Here is a 21,771-nt window from a genome sequence, read left to right as displayed (position 1 = left end):
GTCTTTCGTTTTTCTATTTACTGGGGCCGCTTCTTCCAACATTTCTTCAAGGATATGCTTCTGCTGTTGTAATCGATCAGGGACTCCGAAGAAATCCCATCCTTGCCAATCTCCGTGCCTGTCCCATTTGGATAAATCATACACGCTGATGATCCCTGCGCGTTCCAGCCAGTTTTTTATCCCAGCGATTTCTTCTGCCTCCGAGAGCGGATTTCGGTCCATAATTCGATCAAACCACAGATTTGTGCGTTTGCCATTACCTGGAATTTTATACGCCTTTCCTTTGAAGAGATTTAAACTTCTGTTACAGAGTTTCCAGACTTGAGTGCTGTTGGGAATTTGGCTTACCTGCAGATTCCTGAGCGGCACATGGGCGTATTTTGATTTCAATGTTTCGCTGATTGGGTGCTTTGGATCCTTAAAAAGTTTCCATAGAATTTTACCTCCCATTGCCAAATTTACAAGAGCTGGGTCGCGGATTTGCAGACCTCCTTCCGGAATTGATCGTTTAACCAGATCCCATTTGACTAGATGTATTTTTTGATGGTTTCCCTTCCCCCCTTGCCAGAGGAAGTCACGAAGCATTCTGGAGATTTGTTCTGTTACTCTTTTTTGGAGCAAGAAGGAAAGCTGCTTGATAGATTGGGAGAGCCGATAACACAGATTTAATCAGAATTACCTTGCCTCCTTTTGTGAGCCAGTGTCCTCCCCAGGAAGCGATTTTTGATTTAATTTTGCCGATGATTTCAGTCCACAACGACCTCTTGTTGGACCCAATTGTGATGGGGAGGCTGAGATATTTTATCATCTCCCATTGAGCATGGTATTTGAAGCCCAGGATGTTGGCGATGCCTGTGAGCTCTTGCTGCCCAATAGTCCATTCGTAGACTTCACTTTTCCTTTCGTTGATTGCAGCGCCTGAAATCCTGCAGTAGCATTTTAGAACAGAGTCAAGGCTTTGGCTATTCGGACAGAAGCCCCTCCAAGGAGGAGAGAGTCGTCCGCGAATAGAGCATGGTTCAGAGCTGGAGAGCTATTAGAAGGTTTGAGGCCTGGAAGGGAGCCTGAGGATTTTTCGAAGGATAGCTTTCTACTGAGGGAGTCTGCCATCAGAATGTACAGGAAGGGAGAGAGCGGGCATCCCTGCCTGAGACCTCTCTGGGCTTGGAAAAAGGAGGTGGGGCGACCATTGACTAGGGGGGCGATCCAAGGATTGTTAGTGCAGGCAATGATGAGTTTGACAAAATGGGAGGAGAAACCGAAGGAGTGGAGGACTTTGTATAGGAAGGAGCGATTGACTCGGTCAAACGCATTGGCCATGTCAAGCTTTATCAGCATTCCTTTTTCTTTTTGCTGATTGCTTGAGTGTATTGTCTCCTGGACTTGGATGACATTATCCAGGATGTGCCTGCCTTCTACAAGGCCACCTTGGTTGCTTAAGGTGAGCCTGTTAAGCAGGGGTTTCATCTTGTTAGCTAGGAGCTTAGCTAGAATTTTATATGATGCGTTGCAAAGCGATATAAGCCTGAATCTGGCAAAGGTTTCGAGATTGGTTTCTTTGGGTATAAGGGCGAGGTAGGTGGAGTTGGTTCCTCCTCCTACCTTGGCTTTTTTCATGAAGCCTTTTATCATCTTTAATAGATCCTCTTTGATGATGTCCCAGCAAGTCTTATAAAAATGTATGGTAAATCCGTCAGGCCCTGGGGCCTTGTCCGAATCCATAGACCAAATGAGTTTAATGATTTCTTCTTCCGTGATGAATTGGGTGAGAGCAGAATTGTCTTCAGGGCTGACCAGAAGAGGAATGTTTGAGAGGAGATCTGCAATTCTTCCTCGTTGCCTTGGTTGCCTGCGGTATACAAACTTTTGTAATGACTTTCAGCTGCCTCTTTTATTTGACTGTAGCTTTTACAAATCTGCCCCTCTGCTGTTGTGATTTCTGAGATGTGATTCTTGGAGAGTCTTGCTCGGTATTGGCGGTGGAAGAAGGTGTTCCAGTCACCAGCCTTCAGCCACAGACATCGAGATTTTATTCTCCAATGTTCTTCCTCTGTTATGAAAGAGCGAAATGCTGAGCATTGAATTTTTACTTCTTTATCGAGCAAGGATGAGGTGATCTCTCTGCTTTCCATTTCAGTTTGCAATGCTTCTAATCACTGCACTATTTCTTTTCTTTGGCTGGAAGGGTTTGGGGCAGGTTTCCTTATCCATTCCTTCAGGGCTAACTTTGTGGCTTTGAGCTTCTGTTCCCACACATAACTAGAGGACCCAGTGACAGATTTGGCCCATGCTGTTTTCACTGTATCTATGAATCCATTCCTTTCTATCCAGAGAGGGCTGAATCGGAAGGGGATTGGACCTAGGTCTTCTTCATCTTCCAGAATGAGCTGGACTGGTTTATGGTCTGAGGTCAGCTTGGGGAGGATTTTAGTGGTGATAATCTTCTTATTCATCATCAGAGTGCCTTGGACTAGGAATCGATCCAGGCGGGCCGAAATGTGATACTCTCCCACTCTGTTGTTAGTCCATGTATAGTGCCCTTTGATCGGAATGAAGTCAAGAAGATCCCACTGCTGTATAAGGTCTTCCACTAGGGGAAGCATGGGATCTCTGTTGTTGGTTCCTCCCCTTTTTTCTTTGGGTTTTAAGACGATGTTTAGGTCCCCAGCAAGGATGATGTTATTTGGGGATCGTTGCTCTAAAAATTCACAGAGGGAGTTCCAACAGTCTCTTTTTTCAGAGTAAAGGACAGGTACATAAAGATTGAAAAGGGAAATGGTCAACTTACTTGTGCAGTGCGTTAGTTCCGTGTAGATCCAGTGTTGAGTCTTGTGGGATTTGTTCAGCTGGAAGAGGTCTTCTACCCATAGAGTTGCAAGCCCTCTGGATGTGCCTCTTGAGCTGACTGCTCTCCTTGTGCTTTTCTTCCATTTCTTCTTGCTGATGTCTAGAAGGGCTTTCCCCTCTATCTTGGTCTCTTGGAGGATGAGGATGTCTGAGGGTTCTATTTTGAGGAGGTCCTTGACCGCTTCTGCTTTCAAGGGGTTACCCAGACCTCTGCAGTTCCAAGAGACGAGGTGCATTATTTACCAGGGGTGGGATGAGAGCCTCCCTTAGGGGGCCTGTTCCTGGAGTTTCTCCCTATAGACATATCTATTGTGGGCTGGCTTCCTTGAGCTTTAAGCCTTTCCGCCTCCTCTTCCCTTATTTCTCTGCGAGATTTCTTGCCAACTTTTCTTGTGGGCTGCTCATAGGTTTCATCCTTCGAAGAGCCAGAGCTGTCCACTGGGTTTTTCCTTGTGACATCTGCGTATGAGGGGCTGGAAGGGCTTCCTTGGGAGGCTTCCAGATGTGCCATTTCCCCGTCTTCTTTGTTGGTGGTGGGAGGAGCTGTCTGTTCCAAATCTTCAGTGACTGTTGTAGCTGGGATGCTCTGTCTGCTTTCTTTGCTCTTTGAGTTCTTTTCTTGGGTGGGATTGGAGTTGCTTGGTGCCTCTTTCTGAGTACCTTTCCTGTTGCCTTTTTTGTGGTTGGTGGTTTTTTGGATTAGAGTCCATTGCTCGCCATTTTGTTGGTTTGGTTGTTCTTCCGCCTTTTTCTTGTAGTGTTTGGCGAAATGTCCGTAGCCATGGCAGGTCTGCACTTAAAGGGAAGTTGTTCATAGTCTAGCTCTTGGACATGTGTCCATCCTGCGACTGTAAGTTTGATGGTTTCCGGCAGGCCCTTTTCTAGATCTACTTCGACGCAGATGCGGGCACATGAATATTGGTCTTTTCTTACTGCTTGATCCATGTATTTTCCTAATCCATTGCCAATGATCTGGAGGGACTTTTGATTCCAGTAGTGGAGTGGGATGTGGGGGAGTCGCACCCACACCGGAACAGCAGATGGGACATCTTGAGCTGGGTCGAAGTCTGGCGACCATTTGTTGAGGTATAGACCTTGGGGGCCCATGAAATAGGGTCTGTTTCTGAAGATTAGGCTTTTATCCTTTGCGCTTTCGAAGACAAAGACGAAAAAACCTTTGCCTACGAAGTAGCTTTTTATTCCTTCTTTGATTAAGGGTTTCCAGTTCCTTTGAGTCTAGTCCTCCACCGATTTGGGAGAGGGCCAGAGGCCCGTGAACTGGCGTATGAGACCTCTCTCAGCTAGATTTAACGCTGCTTTACATGTTTCTTCTTCAGGGAGTGCTACTGAAGGAATGGTTTCCAACTTCTTAACAAACTTCTGTTGAATGGCTGATGGCGGGCGCTTGCTACCAAAGGCAATCATGGCTTTGAATGCTGTAACCTCCGGAGGAGGGGGCAGGGGCGGGTTCATGAGATTCGGGTCCCCAAAAGATGACATGGCTGGGCACAGCAGAGCTGGTCCCTGTGCCAGCCCTTAGCACAAATTCGAACCACTCAACGAGGGCAACCAAGAGATGGAGGTGACCCAGGGGAGTCGAAGCAAGGTTGAGCGAGCCCAGCAGCAATGGGCTGCTAGGCGGGGAGGTCGCAGGAGGCAGCACGGGGATGGGGGCGGCTAGGTCAAGCCTGCGCGGGCTCGCAGCGGGGAGTTAGAAAAAATTTCTTCATCCATAGTTAATAACTTGTTTTGCATAGAATTAATTTCCCTATCATGATTAGCTTTCATGGTCATCATATTTTCCTCTAAGCCTGATAACTTGCTTTGCATAAAACTAATTTCTGTGTCATGATTAGTCTTTATGGCCTCAATTTCCTTAGCATGTTGATTTTGCATGATTTCCATCTCCCTATTACGTTTTTCCAGGTGGGTGCATAAAGTTCTCACATCATTGGCGTAATTAGTTTGATTTATCTCCATATTTTTTACCGGCAGCATTAGTTCTTGTATAATTTGCCTTTGATCTTCCTTTTCATTGTCATTTGTCCTTGCGTTTTCACTATCATGGATTTGATCTGCAATGGTACAGGGGGATGGCACATTCTGATATGAAGAATTGTCTTGGAATCTTTCACCGACAGCTGAACTTTTCATAAGATTACTTTCATTTTTTTGCACAATTTTAGGGGCACAAGGCAAGCTATCTGGATTACCATATCTATCTTTAAAAGCATTGACAATGTCTTGTAAAGAAGTGAAAGAATCTTTAGGACAATTGTTAAACCAATTCAAAGCATCACCTTCTAAAGAAAAGACAAAAAGACGCATTTTGACATCTTCATGATTATACTGAGGGGGTCTACAATATATGATCATTGTACGAGTAAACAAGCCTAGATGTCTTTTAACAACGACTGAATCACCACTTGAGAACAAAGGTAATTTAGAAATGGCCACTTCCGGAATATCATGGAGATCATCAGTAAAATGACATGGTTTAAATGAATAATCCATGATGAATAATGAGGGACCAAATGGATGATAGAAAGAGATCTCTACTCAAGAAAATTAATAAATGAAAGAAATGGAGTCGCCACTTGAAAAATGAATCTAATTCTAGGATCCAAAAGAAACCAACAAGCAAATATGAGGGAGGCTTCTTGTCTGGGAAAAAATAAATGAGAAGAAATGGAGTCGCCACCCAAACAAGAAACGAACTAAAGAGAAGTTGTTGATATGACGAAAGATAAGGTGATGAAAAAGATCCAAATGATGCCAAAAAATGTTGAATCTGCCGGCTCAAACGAATAATAGAAAGATGAACGATGAATGATGAAAAGTCATTGAAACAGCGAGAATAAATTATCCCCGGCAACGGCGCCAAAAAATGTTGTCGCACAGATTGTCACGACAACACTCAGACGGGGGCTGTCACCTTGATCCCCGATCTCTCCGTTTAAGCCTGTCTCCCGTGGCTAAGGGGGGTAGACCCTATGGGATAATGGATGACCATTTGGGGACCAGTTGGGTTGGGAGACACGAAAGGAAACAAGCACTTAATTGATTTTATTAAATAAATAGACCAGTGCCTTATGAAATAAATGATTAAACGATTATTTGTCAAATGCTGCAAAAATATGAACTCATTAACAATCGTTTACCATCAAACAACTCAAATAAAGTTTAACTTTTTACCAAATGTGAGATAATCGATAAACGTTCAATGGCTTAACAATATTCCAGCGATTAAAATTTCGAAAGATTGAATGATTTAAATAACCACGTGATTTAAATGCTGACCAGATTTCAAATAGTTAATTTCTAGATATAAACATTTTAAGCACATTTAACTTCACCACAACAGAAACAGAAAAAAGGATTTCCAATTTTTTAACTAGCCTTTTTTCAATTTCTTTTTTGAGTTAAAATCTAAATATCAAACAAGACTAAAATCCTAAAGTCTAATAAAAAATGAACTTTTTAACTTTTTATGAATTTATTATTATTTATTTATATTTTATATTTTTTAAATTAAATCTAAAATCTAAATAAAACCTAAATCTAATCTAAACTAACTTACATCTAATATATATGAAAGAAAATATGAATTCTAAATAGAATGAAAACTAAAAAAGAAAAATTCCAAATATATATATATATATATATATATAATATATATATATATATATATTTAATCTAAATCTAAACAAAATTAAATAAATCTAAAATTAAAACTAAAATTTAAAATCTAAATATCTAAAGTTAAAAAAAAAAGAGAATCAAAATCCTAAACTTCAAAATCTACATATGATAAAACTAACGTTAAAATTATGTAATCCTAAAAGTTTAAAACTAAACTTTAAAGAAATTCTAAATGTCCAATACTAAAAAAAATCAAACGCACATTTCATGAAAATATATACGCGAACTAAAAAAATAAATCAAAATCATTCTAACTGTATTTACATTAACCCTACGCATGTAATCAAAACTTAAAAAAAAGGGAAGAAGTTTAAAAGGCTTTAAGTTCCTGCTTGCTGCGTATACAGGTTCTGGACGGCGGAAAAAACATGCGCGAAGAGAAACTCACGAAAGCAGCGGATCAGGCGTATGACAGTTCGTTAGTGGAAGGGTATGCAGTTTGCAGGTGTAAGGGAATCCGACAGCGGAAAAGAGCAAGCAGATCGATGAACTATGGAGAGGCAGCAATGGAGCAACCAAGGGTTACATGAGGAAAGAAGGAAGTTGCAGGTGCAGAGATTTGGCAAGGTTTTGGACGATGGTGTAAGGACGGAGATGGGCAGACGGAGAGGAGGGTTTTTCGCTGCAGTTTTATGGGCTGGACGACGTGGAATTGATGATGCGAGGAGATATGCAAGCAGCAGAAGATTGTTTTGTAGACAATGCAAAGAAATCGAAGTAGGAAGGGGAGGAAGGGTTTGGAAGTGTGATGAGTAAAGGAATCGATGAGCAGAAGACTGCGTGATATGGACAGCGAATGAAGAGATAGCGTGGAGGAATAATGGCTGTGGGTTAGACGCAGGTTTAGGAGCTGCGTGAATGTGAAACTCAGCTTTGGCAGCACGCAGGTGGGCAAGAGTGAAAGGTGAGGGATGGCACACGGAGCTGGTAAGGTGAGGATGCTAGTTCGAACAACAATAAAGGGAAACGTAACTATGAATGGAAGCCGTGGAGTGAAGCAGCAACTTTCTATAAAAAAAATTTCGAAAATTTCTTCCTGCAAATAAAAATAAACCCCGAGCAGCAAAACAACATTGATAAACCATCAAATTCGCTCAGAAAATTTGAAAATCTGCTGAAGATTATCTTTGCAAAAATGAAACCCCAGACTGCAGACTGTGTGAGATTGCCTGATGAAACCCTGAAAAAATTCTCAAAGCTTGTACCTATAGCCTGCAATGGCAAAGAAAGAAAACCCAGAAATAATATGCGCAAGGATTAAAACTAAAAAACCCTAAATCAGCGAAATAATTATAGCATTTACAAATTTTCGACTCTTAAGCAGCCAGATTTGTCAATAATCCACAATAATATTTTTAGAATTTTAATTTAATGTAAGATGCTTCAGAAAAACCCTGCATGTATTCAATATATTTTTTTTTTCTAGATGATAAGCCCGAGATTAAAACTAGCTGGGCTCTTTCAGAAAACGCAGTCCGGGAGTTGGCTGGTTCAGCTGAGAACTTCCCCTAACGCCCGGTAAACTCAAAACTAAGATTTCCTGCACAACTTAAAATCAACCATTAACATAGAGGGAGAAAACAACAGTGAAATCCAAATCAAATGGAGATACCTGCCATTATATTTCAGAATCTAAACTATCATTCAAACCCCAAAGATCAGACAAGATACCTGTGCCTAAATATATCTTCATCAAGCTATATCAATGGCTGAAAATAAAACTATGCAGAAAAAATAAATCATCTTACAACACTTTCAGAAGAGTAACACCAGCAAGATTTTCAACCCCAAAGTCTTTCTTTATTGCACAAAAAATGACTACAAGAGAGCTTTCTTTAGCACCAAACTCTCAGATCCAATCTCCTCTCGAATGACCCCTAGCACCTTATTTAAAGGAAAAATTCCCAACAGCTAGTTCAAGTGATCCATGTCAAACTAATCTCGACCGTCGATGAGGATCAAGATTTCTTTTAATCTCATTCGTCGAATTTTTAAATGCATTTTAATATATTAAAAAATTAAAATTCTGCATTTATTTACTCAAAAATTTGACTTATTATTATTATTTTTTTTTAAATTTTATTTTATTTTATTTTTTATTTTTTAATTTTATTTTTAAAATTTTAAAATTTTTATTTTATTATTATTTTTATCTATTTTTTAATTCCTTTAATTTCTTTAATTTTTATTTTTTGGATCCTCGAACTTAGCCTTTGGAAAAATTTCCTAGGACCTAGGACTTAGGACTTAAGAGGGGATTAAAACATTCTCTAACCCTCAAGACACTTTACATCATGACCTTTACAATTTTGCATCTCAAGGGGGAAAACCCATTTGACATAGACCCTCACAGACCACCCATTTTTGCGACACAAATATAATCTAGCAGATCAACACACTAGGATTCCCCTAAGATTCTAATGACAAAATTCATTCCGGCTTTGGGGTTAGGTTGAAGGAAAACTCTGCCGATCATGGATCGGTGAGACAAAAAACCTTTCGGAACGTAGATTATCACTAGAAAATTAGGTCCACCTAGGCAATTTACATACATGACTAAGATCTGCTCAAATTATTTACAATTTACACATGCAGACTGGGTTTACAACATAACATGATCAAGTCGACAATGACTGTCAAATGGCACGGACACGTCGATCAAGCGCTATCCATTTTGCGAAGAAAAGGAGGTGTACTGCTATGGGTAGTTGATACGTACCGGTCAACAGACTCTAGACACTAAGATGCGTTAGAGGCTCAATCTTCAAGCCGTCGCTCCAACTTTGGGTTATACAGTTAGTGAAAAAACCTAGAAAATTATTCGCCGCTAAAAATAGGAATAATTAACCAAGTAAAAAAAGAACTCCAAGGTGTACTCACTTGGTGATTGAGTCCCAACACCCTAGGCTTGTTACATGGCTTTATTCATCATGCTAGTGACATTTATACAATGTCCCCATAGGGCTGTGGAATCTAAGGACTGAAGAAGAAAATGTGAAGAAGTTAAGAGTTAAGAAACTTTGATGATGTATGAACTCTGATGGGTACATGAAGCCCCTGACATATCCTCGGGCATGGAGTCGTCAAAAAGTTTTCAAGTGCAACTTTAGTGGTCAACACTGCTAAATGCTTATCTATTTACCAAACATTTCGCAGAAGTTGGATTGGTTCAAAAACAAATTAAAGAGTGAAAGCAGTTGTAATATGCAATTTTTTTAAAAGTCTACAGAGAGCAGCTGCAAAAAATTTCAGGATTCAATTTCTTAATATTGCGGCCTCTTTGTTTAACATCTTGTTCAGAAGTCAATTTGGGTTGCTATACAGTGTTCTTGCTATTTCACGATCCAAGTTTATCAAGTGTATGTGAATCCACTGTTTTCTTAGAGGTTTGAGCTCCAAGTGCCTTCAAAGTAAAAAAAAGTCCTTGGCAACAGTAAGAGAAGTAAAGGAACAGTGCCACAAAACACAAGCTTTTGTCACAAGAAAAGAAACAAGGGAGCATCAGTTCACAGTTTTACACAAAAGGGTCTTTTGTCCTACTTGGGCACTCTGTGACAAAGTGTCAGACTCTAAAAAAGAGCAGATTCGAAGCAAATCTTGATAAACTTTTGAAGCAGTTAAATGCATCTGTGATGGACCCTTTGATGATGTGAAAGCAGACCTATAACAATCTAAAGCAGAACTTGTGATTTGATTTGTAGCAGAGGTTGGAGACTTTGGAACAGACTTAGGAGACCTCCTGAAGCAGACTTGGAAACCTTTGGTGCAGACTTGAAGTTAGTTTGGTGATCTGTTTTGGAAACATTCTTGAAACAGTTTTGAAGCATCTATTGAAGATAGTATTTTGGAAAGGTCGGAGCCTTAATTAGCTTAAGAGGATTGGAGTCCTCATATATAGATCAGGTTGGAGCCTGAAAGGCTTGGAGTCCTCATTCAAGGTTGGAGCTTGAAAGAATTGGAGTCCTCATTCAAGGTTGGAGCCTTGAAAGAATTGAATTTTTGTAGTGATTGGAGCCAAAATATTGAGGATTGGCATTCTGACTCCTCACCATTTGAACTATATTAATATAAAATATTTTTGTTTTATTTCTGTTATACCTTGTGTTTTCTATTGTGAAAGAATTTAACTGGCTCAAAATAACAATTGAAAGAAATACTGATTCAGCCCCCCTCTCAGTGTTTCCACACTGGTAAGGTGAGAGAACAAGAATACAGTCAAGGTCTGTCAATCTTCCGGATCACCCCATTGTCCATACTAAATGCTGAAAACAAACAAGTATAAGCACCCGATTGCAAAATGATCAAAGTACCTTTTGAATAGCTGCCCACCTTCAGCATTCATCCAAGTGCTAATGTTGGATGGGTGAGAAGCACATGGCTGATGCAAGTGGCAGAGGCACATGGCAGATCATCGTCTAATGGTGGCTGGCAGGGGCTGCTGGCTGTCTGGTGGACCAGCTGGCTGTCAAATGTTGGAGAAAAATTTCCTCCTATGTGGTTACCCATTTTGGTAGGTAACACAACCCAAAATCATAACCCTTATATCTTCAAACTAGGATTCTCAAAGCACGCCGTCATCATTGTAAATATTTGTAACAAATGAGATGAGAATCTGCAGAAACCTCTTTTCACACAACGACCTATCACAATATTTCCACATAGAGCAAGACTAGGAACCAAATGAATATGATATATAGCAGGCTCGGGTTTTTTCCCTTTTCAAACAGTAAAACAAAGCTTCATCATATTCACCCCTAAATCTTCTTCAAAATACAGTATAAAATACTTCAAACATAGAGTTCGAGTTAGCGAAATATATTGTATAAAAGAGAAGTTGTGCAGTGGTTCTCTAAGCTGTATAGGGGGTGTCAGCTATTTCATGGATCTGTGGCTCATGCCAGCCATTTGAGCGATTCCACCAGCATAGTCCATCTATGGTTAATACAATTGCAGTGGTACAGGGTATCTTTAAAGCAGTCACTGCAATGTGATACTTGGCAACCAAACTAAAACTGACGGGCATGCCTACTGCAATAGCAAATATGAAATAATAACAACCTTATATCATCAAGGTCCAAATAAAACGTTTTTTGTTGCTAGTCTTGAATGAATAGACGACGCCTTGAATTGGCTTTTAAACATTGGTTGTGTGTCAAACTTAGTGACAAAACTGTTGACAAAGCTATCCCAAAGATCAGTGACACTATAAAAAAGGGCTTCCAGTTATTGACAACCTTGTTGGCCCCAAAATTGAATATGGTGAAGGATAGGTGGTACAGTGAAACTTACACTTGAAATGTCAGTGATCATAAATACCGAGGACATAATAAGCTATCATTCAATGCGGATTCATATTCCTCCATAAAGGTCCTTTTTCAATCAGATTAGCAAGATCAGTTTAGTGAATAATCAGTGTCACTTCACGTAAGCAGAGAACTTAAGGTAAAGCTTGGAGTGAGTTCACACACCGTGCTTTTAAGGGCAGGTCCTCAGAGAATTTAGGCCATCAGTGCAGAAAATGTATGTGGGCTTACATCATTAGATGCAGGTGCAGATGCACAGTAGGTATCTATAGAATAAAGTCACTAGTGTTTTTTGACAGCATCTGATTAAATTACATAGTTCTTAGAATGCATTACAAGGTACATCAAGAATGCTAATTTAAAGCATTCCACTAAAAGATATTTTAGTTTTATTGATTTTCATAAACAGTCTCTGTCAACCAGTCCTTGTTTAGGCAATATTAAATATGGCTGAAAATACTTAACAGATTAGGCTAAATTTTAGTTTTAATTCTGAAAATGCCACAACAGAAAAGCTTAATTTAAGAAAAATCGCAGAGGAGGATGCTTTGATATAAGTTGCCACTTGAAGATTAGGGTAATTTTTGAGTACGAAAAAATTAGGATCAGGGTGTAACTTTCCAACAAGTTGTTGCTGGATCTTCTGCCAGTTGATCTCCTGAGCTCCTGCCTCACTCTACTGATTGATCATCTGATTTTTCTCTTATCGATATTCTCTATGTTTTCTCTTTGCCAAATTGCCTGTTTTGCTTTCATTCTAATTACTTGGGAGAGTCTTGCACTCTTCAAATTAATCCACTTTCCTGTTAGACTTGCGGGTAATAAAAAATCTTCACACGATTGTGGTATTCTCTTATTCTTTCTTGTTTACCATTGGTAAGGAATTTTCTATTTTAATTTCACATGAGTTGTCAATATTCATGCTTAAAGTGCCAACAATTTGTCTATTAATTTGGGGCAAAGAAGAGGCAATTTAAGCTATACTGTTTACGTTGTACTGGATTCTTTAAAAACTTGTCAGATATGGATCCAAAATCTAAGGTAGTGGGAAATTCTGCATCTTCTGTTATGCATGAATGGAAGTAAATTCAGTAATAGTTGACCAAATGGTTCATTTTGAGGCTTAGTAACAGCTAACAATGTTCCAAATGGTTCATTTTAAAGATTAGTAAATTGTATTCAAAATTCATGTTGATCCTTCTCATGCGTTATAATTTTAATTGTGGAAGCTTTTGTTGAGGTTTAAACATTGTCAATTCTGTTACATCAGGATTCTTATATGCACATCAGACAGTGCAGCAACAGACATCTTATCATATTCTGAAAGCATTGCAAGGTTATTGCTCTTAGTAGCACCTCTTCAAACTCAGTTCTATGACATTCTATTGGAGAAGCTGCCTGAACACTTTGATGAAGATTCTGTCTCCTGGAAACAGGACATTCCGAGATTACTATTAAATCAATTCCGATGGCTTGATTTTCTAGTTGATGGTGAAGCATCAACAAGAAAGCTGTTAGATGTGTTGTCCATCTGTCCATTATCATTAAAGAAGGAAATTATTGGCTTTCTTCCAGATATAATTGGTAACCAAAGTAATGGAATGGTTGTCTCTTCACTTGAACAAATGCTGCAGGAGGATTTGGATCTTATCGTTCCAATTCTTGATGCTTTCTCTAACCTCAGCTTGGAGGATGAACTGTCTGAACAGGTAATATCACCTTTCTATGTAAAACATTATTTTTGAATTGCTCACTTGTATTAATAGGGAATTGGTCTTAACAGTTGAGAATAGAGATCGATGATAATATTCTGCTGGGAAAATGGTATTTTAAACTGATCCTTATTATTTCTTTTAAAGAAAATAGACAAGCAAGCTACTGGTAAGGCAGCTGGTTATTAAATTTAAGTGACAGTTTAGCCTTTTTGGGAAGCTCTAAACGAAAGGTTTTAATGATTTAATCTCACTGTGGGTTCAAATTGAATCACTCTTTTTTCTGAGGAGTGTGGCATTCACTTATTCTTCTGGAGCCATTATTTTGTCCTCCATAAATGCGGCTGGAAAGCTTGCAAGGATCCTTAATATATTTTTGTCTCTACTTGTACACTCTTTTCTTTTGGATGAACAGTAAATTATTTTGAGGCTCTCTAACACCTCCATTGTCTTCAATGAGATTTCTTATAGTGGGGTCAAAAGTGTGCTCTTAAAGCCAATATTTGTGTGAGGGAAGGTGATACTCAATAAAATTCTTTGAAAGGTGTTATGCCAATTCAGAAATGATAAATGGTGTCTGTGCAAATTCTTTGTGAGTAGTAAACACTTACCCTATAAAGATTGTTCATGATAATTGTAATCCTAAAAGAAACCATCCAAGCAGCTGTCCAGTTTTTTTGGTTTGGTCATCTATTTGTGGGTATTTACTAGTGCTTTGTGATAGCATTGTTCCCAATTTCTTAAATTATTCTAGAAAATGCTCATGAACTTAGGATCATTGTTTTTTTTTTAAACAAAGCGGCTATTTTGTATTATATTATAGGACTGGAAAACATGGCCAGCTCCATGTACATTCAGCAGTTACATCAGCTGTATCAAAATTCCAGTAGAGCCTGATCTTAGTTTTCCTATTGCCGCAGGCTTTCTGTTCTACACTATTACATTGAAAAAGCCAATAAATTCTGCAAAATTGCCCCAATTTTGTTTTTTATACCTGCAATACATACTAAATTAATTTCAAATTTGCCCCAAAGGGGCCAGGATCCAGGTCTGGGTTGTTCTTAGCTGGCACCTGCTTGCTGTGAACTGCTTCAATTTCTCCTTCTGCTCTTGCGCACTCCCTTTCCTGCAAAGACAAGCTTGGTTCCAGCGGGCCTTGCTTTTCCTCTCCGTCCAAAGTCTAGTCCGCCTCTTGCTTCCTCGTCTTCAGCATCAAAATGTCCGATTCCATGCGAAGTAGACGACGCTCCATACGGGCGCTCATCCATTCCAGTTTATGGTCCATAGTCTTTGCCTTGTCGTCCTTCTCTTTCTCCAGTAAGTCAAGCCTCCTGTCCATCATCTCATACATCCCCTTTAGATTTTTAAATATCTTCTCTATTGCCTTCTTGCACCGCTTGAAATCACCACTGGCGTCCTTGTTCTCCATCTCTGCCGATGACCACTTCCACAATAATGATTTCGAACCTAAAAACAACCAGATGGGCTTTGTATTAATTTGACATCCCTTATTTATTAACTTCCTTTCCTCTCAGGAGAGGCTTTCCCCATCTACCGGCATTAACTCCTTCTGTAAGTGAGTTGCCATTGCTTGATCCCCGGATGATGAGCCAAATCTCTCGCAGTGAGAATTCTTGTTAAAATTAAAGGAGATCCCGTCAAATAACTTCGTTTCCCACATCGACTGAACTTGAGAGGACTGCCAAGTTTTTAATTCGGGCCACCCTTCATTACTATCGTTCCAAATGTGAAGGCCACTGTGCATGTAACACAACGTGTGATGGGTGGGTTGAGCTCCAAACTGTCCTCTCCTTCCTTCATCCTTGTGGCTATGTGATTCCAACTAGCAAATTGTATTTTTTCCCATTAATTTGACTGTCATAGGGAATGATTTGTTCAAACTCCCAAAAATTTCCATTAATTTATTCTGATTATGGGATTGGTGCGAATATCCTTTTGCCACCTTGGAGCACAAATAACGCCTTGTTCAAGTTGAGAGCCCTGGTTGGCCAGGGTGTCCGACTCCATGTTAAAAGTTCTAAGGACGTTGAGGAAGGATATTTTTTCAAATTGTTCCGCCAACAAAGCTATTCTTTGGACAATTGGAGGGAAAGTAGGAAGACTTCCCAAAATCGCCTTTGTTACCTACCATATTACCATCATTGAGTCCCCCAGGATCATCAAATTTTTGATTCCATTATCCTTGGCGAGATGGAGGCCTTTCCATAATGCCCAATATTCCGCTTGATTGTTCGTTGCCCATCCGAGACCCCAGGCAAAAGTATATTCATTTTGTTCTTCGGGGCAGAGTGTTACCCCACCCGCCCCTGCCACCCCTGGGTTGCCTTTAGAGGCTCCATCAAAACTAAGAATTGGAAGAGTTTGCCTGATTTTCCAAGCTCTGAATTCATCCACTCCCAGTATTTAGGATCATTGTTACTGTTAAAAGTGTTTCACATAACATAACTATAAATGTCTTAGGATCATTGTTATTAATAAATATGTTTCAGGTAACATGACTCTAAATGTATTTTAGAAATATGCCAACCACTTTATTGTCTTCAAAATTTATTTGTATAGTCATAGAATGGGCAAGCGCCATCAACCCAACAGCTGCTCGAAAAATACAATGCTTACCTTCTGATTTTCTGCTGTTTGAATTCATGGATATGATCTCTCTTTTATGCTTCAGAACTGGAAAGGTTTGCAATAATCTTAAACTTTTCACTGTCACATAATTATTATTGGCAGAGCTCATATTCAACCCCAAATTGTTGGATTTCTTTCCTTATAACTTTCCAAATAAAGTTTTGTTGAATGTTATAACGTTCTTTTAAAAATATGACATGGGAAGTGCAGCAAAGAAAGAAGGTTATGTTGTTCCAATGTTTTGAACTTTAGAGTCCTTGTACAGGAAAAGCTTTACCTTTGTACTGGGAAGATTCATCTCCTTGCTTAAATGAGCATCTACTTCTTCCCTTGTTTTTCCATTGTCATAACAACATCTTTATCTTTGTCACCTATGTAAACAAAACTCAACTCTCAATCCTACTTTACATGAATGTTAGCCAACTAATATGTTATATAAATTTTGCTGTCGTCATACTAAAATTAAACTCACCCTTTTGTGTTTCATGGGGTTTGTTACAACAAAATCTCATACATAAAGTCGAAAAGCTCAAGTGCGAAACCCACTGTACTCAAGAGGGGGGGCTATTGTCATCTCACAAAACCTCATCTCCAGCTTTCCTACAGCTCAAGGGGGGTTCTCCATAGTAGATATTAGGGATCTAATGGCTATCAAACCATGTCAATAGCCCCCAAAATTTTCCACTTCAAATCCCACCATTCAAAGGATTGCACCATTTAAGCTTTAAGGTGAATATGATTGCTAGGGTTGTTTGGGTGATCTTAAGGTTTGAGACTTTGAGTTAAAAGGAAGTATCCCCAAACACACACAACCAAGGAATCACCAGGAGAGTAAAACCCTAACAAAATAGTTTAAATGATATACAAGGAAAAAGGGTGATGGAGGATAGAAGATTAGTGTGTTAGCTTTCCAATATTTTTTTGGGGGCATATGGAGTCAAGAAACGACACACTTGAAGAGATTGGAGTAGATACAAGATTCAAAAAGACTAGGGTAAGTTAACCTACTTATTCTACGGTTTGAATCAAGGTTCTCAATTTCCAAAGACGAATTAAGGGAAGGAGCTAATCTGCTACTTCTTCAAAGACTTGGAAGAAGGGTTTCTTTAACAAAGATAACGAAGCAAAATACCATGCCCACTTGCTCAATACTTGATTACATTCATCCAATAAAACACTAGCCAAGAATAAAATAGTCCACTTACTAGATTCACCATGCATTCATCTGAGTTTCACCATAAATTATCATGAAGAGAGATCAAAATCCACATCAATGAGGCCTCCCAAGAGGTCGTTCTACTCATCTGTCCATAGCCAAATTATTAGAAGACAAAAGTCACAAAAAATTTAGACTTGCTAAGGGATTTCTCCCCCAATCCAACCGTGAGAAAATGAGAGGAAGTTCACCTCCATTTATAGAGGACGTGCTCAGCTTCCCTCACTGAAAAATCTTCTTTCCCTTTTGGGAACTTATCCCATGGGAAGATGCCATTGATGCTGCATGTCTAGGATTCTAACAAACTCGGGGACTTGTGTTCTTTTGGAACATGCTTTTGTGGGTCCCATTTTTTATTGATTCCTTGGATTTCTCCAATTGCACTTTTGTTTCTGCACCTCTATTTAACCCTCAAAATCGGCCAGTAGCTAAGTAATGGAAGGTGGTGTGTTGGATTTCACCTACAGAATCTGTAATTAAAGTTTGGTATTTGATATATCATATTATGCATTACCAGTTCTACAACAGAGTGATCTAAAACAACACCATAATCACAAGGCTTATATTTGGTACAAACTTCTATATTCTCTTCCTTGATGGTATCATGACCAGTTCGAGTTTGGGTGTCATACAATTATCATAACAATATATTTTTGCATCATGCTAAATCTCTTAGGACTCTATGAGCCCTGAATGGATATGAATCGAGTTGTATTAATAGTAAAAGACAGGGAATGTCAGTACAGATTATGCACAATAAATGCAACATATCATCGATAATTCCTGCCCCTCCCACACCTCCTATTTCTCTTTACAATATAATGTTCATATTTGAAAATTATTAATTATTTAATTAAAAATATTTGCTAGCTTAGATGGGCATTCATCGTTATTTCAATAAAATAGTCAGTGTGTTCTTTGATATCATTAATATTGTTTTCAAAGTATCTCTGAACAATTATGCTAATATAGATTTTTTTTTTCACTTGTGTTAATAATTTGGACACATGTTATTAAGATGAGTTATCCAATGTCTATATCAACTTCATTTACTCAGGTTTATTTTTCCACATTTTCCATTTAAAAGCACAATGAAAGTTCACAAAGGTTCGGAACATCAGACGGAATGACTTTAACATGATTTAATTCTAACCATGCATATTTTGTTGATTGTAAAGGCGGTCACTATTGCTCTTTCAAGTCTCAGAAGTGTAGCTGCAGAATATTTGCCACTTGTTTTGAAATTTTTGATCCAATCAGCAACCTTAGCAAATTCAAGGAGGATAGTTGAACAAATTCGTGAGAACTTGCATTTTTTTATTTTTATTTTTTGCACTTTCTGACACTCAAGCTTCCAGAGACAAGAAGCAGAAAGGTAAATTGAATGCTGACAATGCTGAGGCTCTTATTCTGGAGGCGATGAGATCTGGCCTTCGTTTTCAAAATGTGGGTTTCAAAGCTCTTGTACAAGTTTTAACTTTTCTTTACATGATTAATGCCAGGTTGATTCTGTAAAATGGCTTATGTGTGCATCTTTTATTGCTTATTTTGTGAACTGGCGTTGACTTCATCTGATGATTAACTGTGCAGCTTCTCTGTGAAACTATATTGAAGGAGATTAAAGCTCTTGATAGGGAGTGTGATCACAAAGTAATTGATATTTTGTTGCTTCTGATTCTCTGTGCCAATGGTGGTCCACTACGTAAAAGTGCAGAGAAAGTAATACATAAGAAAGCTCGTGATGGTTACTTCGGTGAAAATTTACTTCGCCAGTGCATTGAAGGCCGGAGAGAGTCACTTCAGGTTAATTGATATGATGAGAATGAGTACACTCGTGTATGAAACAAGCTATTATATTTTTCTTATTTTCTGTATCATTATAATTTGACATTGTTCTACAGGTATATTTCCAAGATCTGCTTTCAATTGGGGCATCGCTTTTGACATGTAAGGAACTGGCCATTCGAAAATTTGGCATTCATACATATGTTCTGGTCTTTGAGGAGTTTATTGGTAATTATCACCGACAAGAAGTAAGTATTAAAAAAAGCATTCAAGGGCTAAAGGAGTTTCATACACATAATTATTTATTCTTAGTACTTACTGAATCTTGAAACTTTTCATATATTTTTGATATGCTGTTTAGGCACCAAAGTGGAAGATTCATGTAAAATCAGTCTGAAATTTGTTCTAATTGCATTGATTGTTCCCATCTCTTTGTTTTCCTTTAATGTAGGTACTAGGATTTCTGGTTACACATACTGGGTCTGGTGTTTCACATGAAGTGGATTCCGCTCTAGACACGCTGGTTTTGCTGGCAACAAAACATTCTCGAGAGCTTGTTCCTGTTTTATCTTATATAACTGGTCCCTATCCCAAGCCTAGGAACTCATACCATAGATTCTAGAGAGGTCCATTTTTGATAGGGCAGTGTTGATCTCTCTTTATGAAGCATGGAGAATTTCTGTTGCCTAGCTAGGCTTTAAAAATTATGATAGGAGTTTGCTTTGGTTGAATTTTTAGGAACTCCTTCTGATGCATTCTTCTTGAGCATGGACAGGTATTTTGGATTATCTGGAAGGATTTCAAGATGAACAACTACATAAGGTCTTGCAGGCCTGATTCTTAGCCTGATTCTAAATAGATCTCTACAAAATGAGAAGGGATACATGCTCAGACTTGATGTTGGCTGCAGGTATATAGGATTTTCAGCCAACTTGCTATAACAGTTTGGTCTACAACCAATTCTTGTAGCTCATCCATTGCAAATGAGTTGCTGATGGTTGTTCGTAAGCAGGTAAGATTGTAGCGGTATACTACATCTTTGTACTTGTATTATATATGAGTGCCTAAACTTTTTTGGTCTTTGGAAATTTGATTTAATGGAATAACTAAAGAATTTCCAAACTACTCAAGTATTGATTTGCATATATAAACCTTGAAGATACATTCTTCTCAACTGGTAGAATTAGAAGCAAAAAAATGAATAGCATTTATTATACACAGGTCAAGCATTTTTGGTCTTTGGAAATTTCATGTTATGGAATAGCTAAAGAAGTTCTGAATTACTCGTGTATTGGTTTGTGTATGTAAATATTGAAGATACATTCTTCTCAACTGATAGAATTAGAAGCAAAAAAATGAATGGCGTTATTATACTCAGGTCAAGCATGAGATGGTTTGCATCAGATGGGGATACTAATGCAATTTTACAAGTGTAGATGCACAAGTGTGTCAGGTGCTTTGGTTGGTACCTTGGTTATTCCTGAATATATTCACGTGACATGTTATCTTTCATGATTATGGCATTTATAACAGATTTCAAACCCAGATCCAAGGTACAGGCGTATGGGCATCATTGGAGCTGTTAAATTAGTTGCTTCTTTAGGAGAAGCAAAGGTAGCCTCTACTTTGTCATCATCTAGTGGCAGTGTTGAGGTATGTTGAGAAATGCTGAAGATTGTATCCCCTCACTGGAAGGTTGTCATTGTTATCTTTGAAGCATTATGTCAGTGCATTGAATGAATCTATGAATAACTAATTGAGCTTACATGAGGTAGCTACTTTGATCATGTTTGTTATCAAGTTGAGAGTTCCAGGGTTTGCTTTTATTTCAGATTTTTTTGGATGCCTCAGGTATAGTTAGAACTTAGAAGATAATGCATAAAAGCTGTTTGAAGTTTGTCAATACTTGCATATTTTTTTACTTGGTGTATGTGACAAATGGAATGAGATCCAAGATAAGATAAGATCATTTTATTAATGTCCAACAAAGGACTACAAAAGTTGGTCTATTAGACAGAAGAAGAGTACAATTAGTATGGACACAATGTGCGAGTGCAAGTGCAGCTCCTCGAAAATGCTGAAAATAACTTGAAAGAAGAAAATAAGTGGCAGTTCTGCCACGACATGCATCTAAAATACCATGGCATGATACAAAATAATCAATAGCTTGCTAAGAAAGAACGAATGAGATAGGAAGACTTGGCAATGGAGGTAAAGATGTCAAGGGCTCCTGAGTTTGACTGATGGTGAGAGAGGTGAACTGGGCAATGTCTCATTGTCGATGTCTCTTGGAAGTAACAGTGGGTTTGATTGTATGATCCTAGGAGGGATGTAGGAGTGAGGGATAGTCCTAGCATCCGAGGTCAAAAGAAAGAAACTTTGAATAGATTCTTACCCACCAAAATGGGTACCCCCTAGGAGAAAACTTCTCTCTTTTTTGGATAGCTAGCTAGCCAACGACCCTACAAATTAACTTGATGATTATGATATGCTAGCTCCTCCATCTCCATTAGTAACTACATCTCACTGAAGGTGGGCTTCCACTCAATAGGTACTT

The 21,771-nt window shown here is 38.7% G+C and overlaps 2 protein-coding genes across 2 annotated transcripts in view; both read left to right on the top strand.

Moving 5' to 3' along the window:
* The window catches only part of LOC149226425 (uncharacterized), a 56,290-nt gene extending 42,537 nt beyond the window's left edge, over nucleotides 1-13,753 (top strand). Inside the window, exons 2-3 of the mRNA XM_089380198.1 lie at nucleotides 13,123-13,561; nucleotides 13,712-13,753. Coding sequence (XP_089236324.1) covers nucleotides 13,123-13,561; nucleotides 13,712-13,753 — 481 coding nt within the window. The remainder of the gene's footprint in view (nucleotides 1-13,122; nucleotides 13,562-13,711) is intronic.
* A 5,014-nt stretch (nucleotides 13,754-18,767) lies between these two features.
* On the top strand, nucleotides 18,768-21,071 carry LOC149226424 (uncharacterized). The gene is made up of 8 exons (XM_089380197.1): nucleotides 18,768-18,875; nucleotides 19,020-19,232; nucleotides 19,331-19,462; nucleotides 19,666-19,795; nucleotides 19,990-20,036; nucleotides 20,125-20,226; nucleotides 20,748-20,867; nucleotides 21,066-21,071. Exons 1-8 carry the CDS (start codon nucleotides 18,849-18,851, stop codon nucleotides 21,069-21,071), a joined length of 777 nt encoding a protein of 258 aa, XP_089236323.1. The 5' UTR covers nucleotides 18,768-18,848.
* Nucleotides 21,072-21,771: the final 700 nt, after the last annotated feature.

The sequence above is a fragment of the Pinus tabuliformis genome, chromosome J (genome assembly GCF_031772625.1).
Source record: "Pinus tabuliformis cultivar Carrire ecotype Pingquan chromosome J, CPIR1, whole genome shotgun sequence".
Taxonomy (NCBI): Eukaryota; Viridiplantae; Streptophyta; class Pinopsida; order Pinales; family Pinaceae; genus Pinus; species Pinus tabuliformis.
The sequence above is the reverse complement of the archived record's forward strand: the minus strand, read 5'-3'. Positions and strand labels throughout refer to the sequence as shown.

What these genes read in the sequence shown, in the direction of transcription:
- LOC149226424 (XM_089380197.1), top strand. Translation starts at nt 18,849, where the DNA reads ATGAGATCTGGCCTTCGTTTTCAAAAT. An exon ending in GCCGGAGAGAGTCACTTCAG is followed by an intron (nt 19,233 to 19,330) that starts GTTAATTGATAT and finishes ATTGTTCTACAG; the next exon opens with GTATATTTCCAAGATCTGCT. An exon ending in TGTTTTATCTTATATAACTG is followed by an intron (nt 19,796 to 19,989) that starts GTCCCTATCCCA and finishes GAGCATGGACAG; the next exon opens with GTATTTTGGATTATCTGGAA.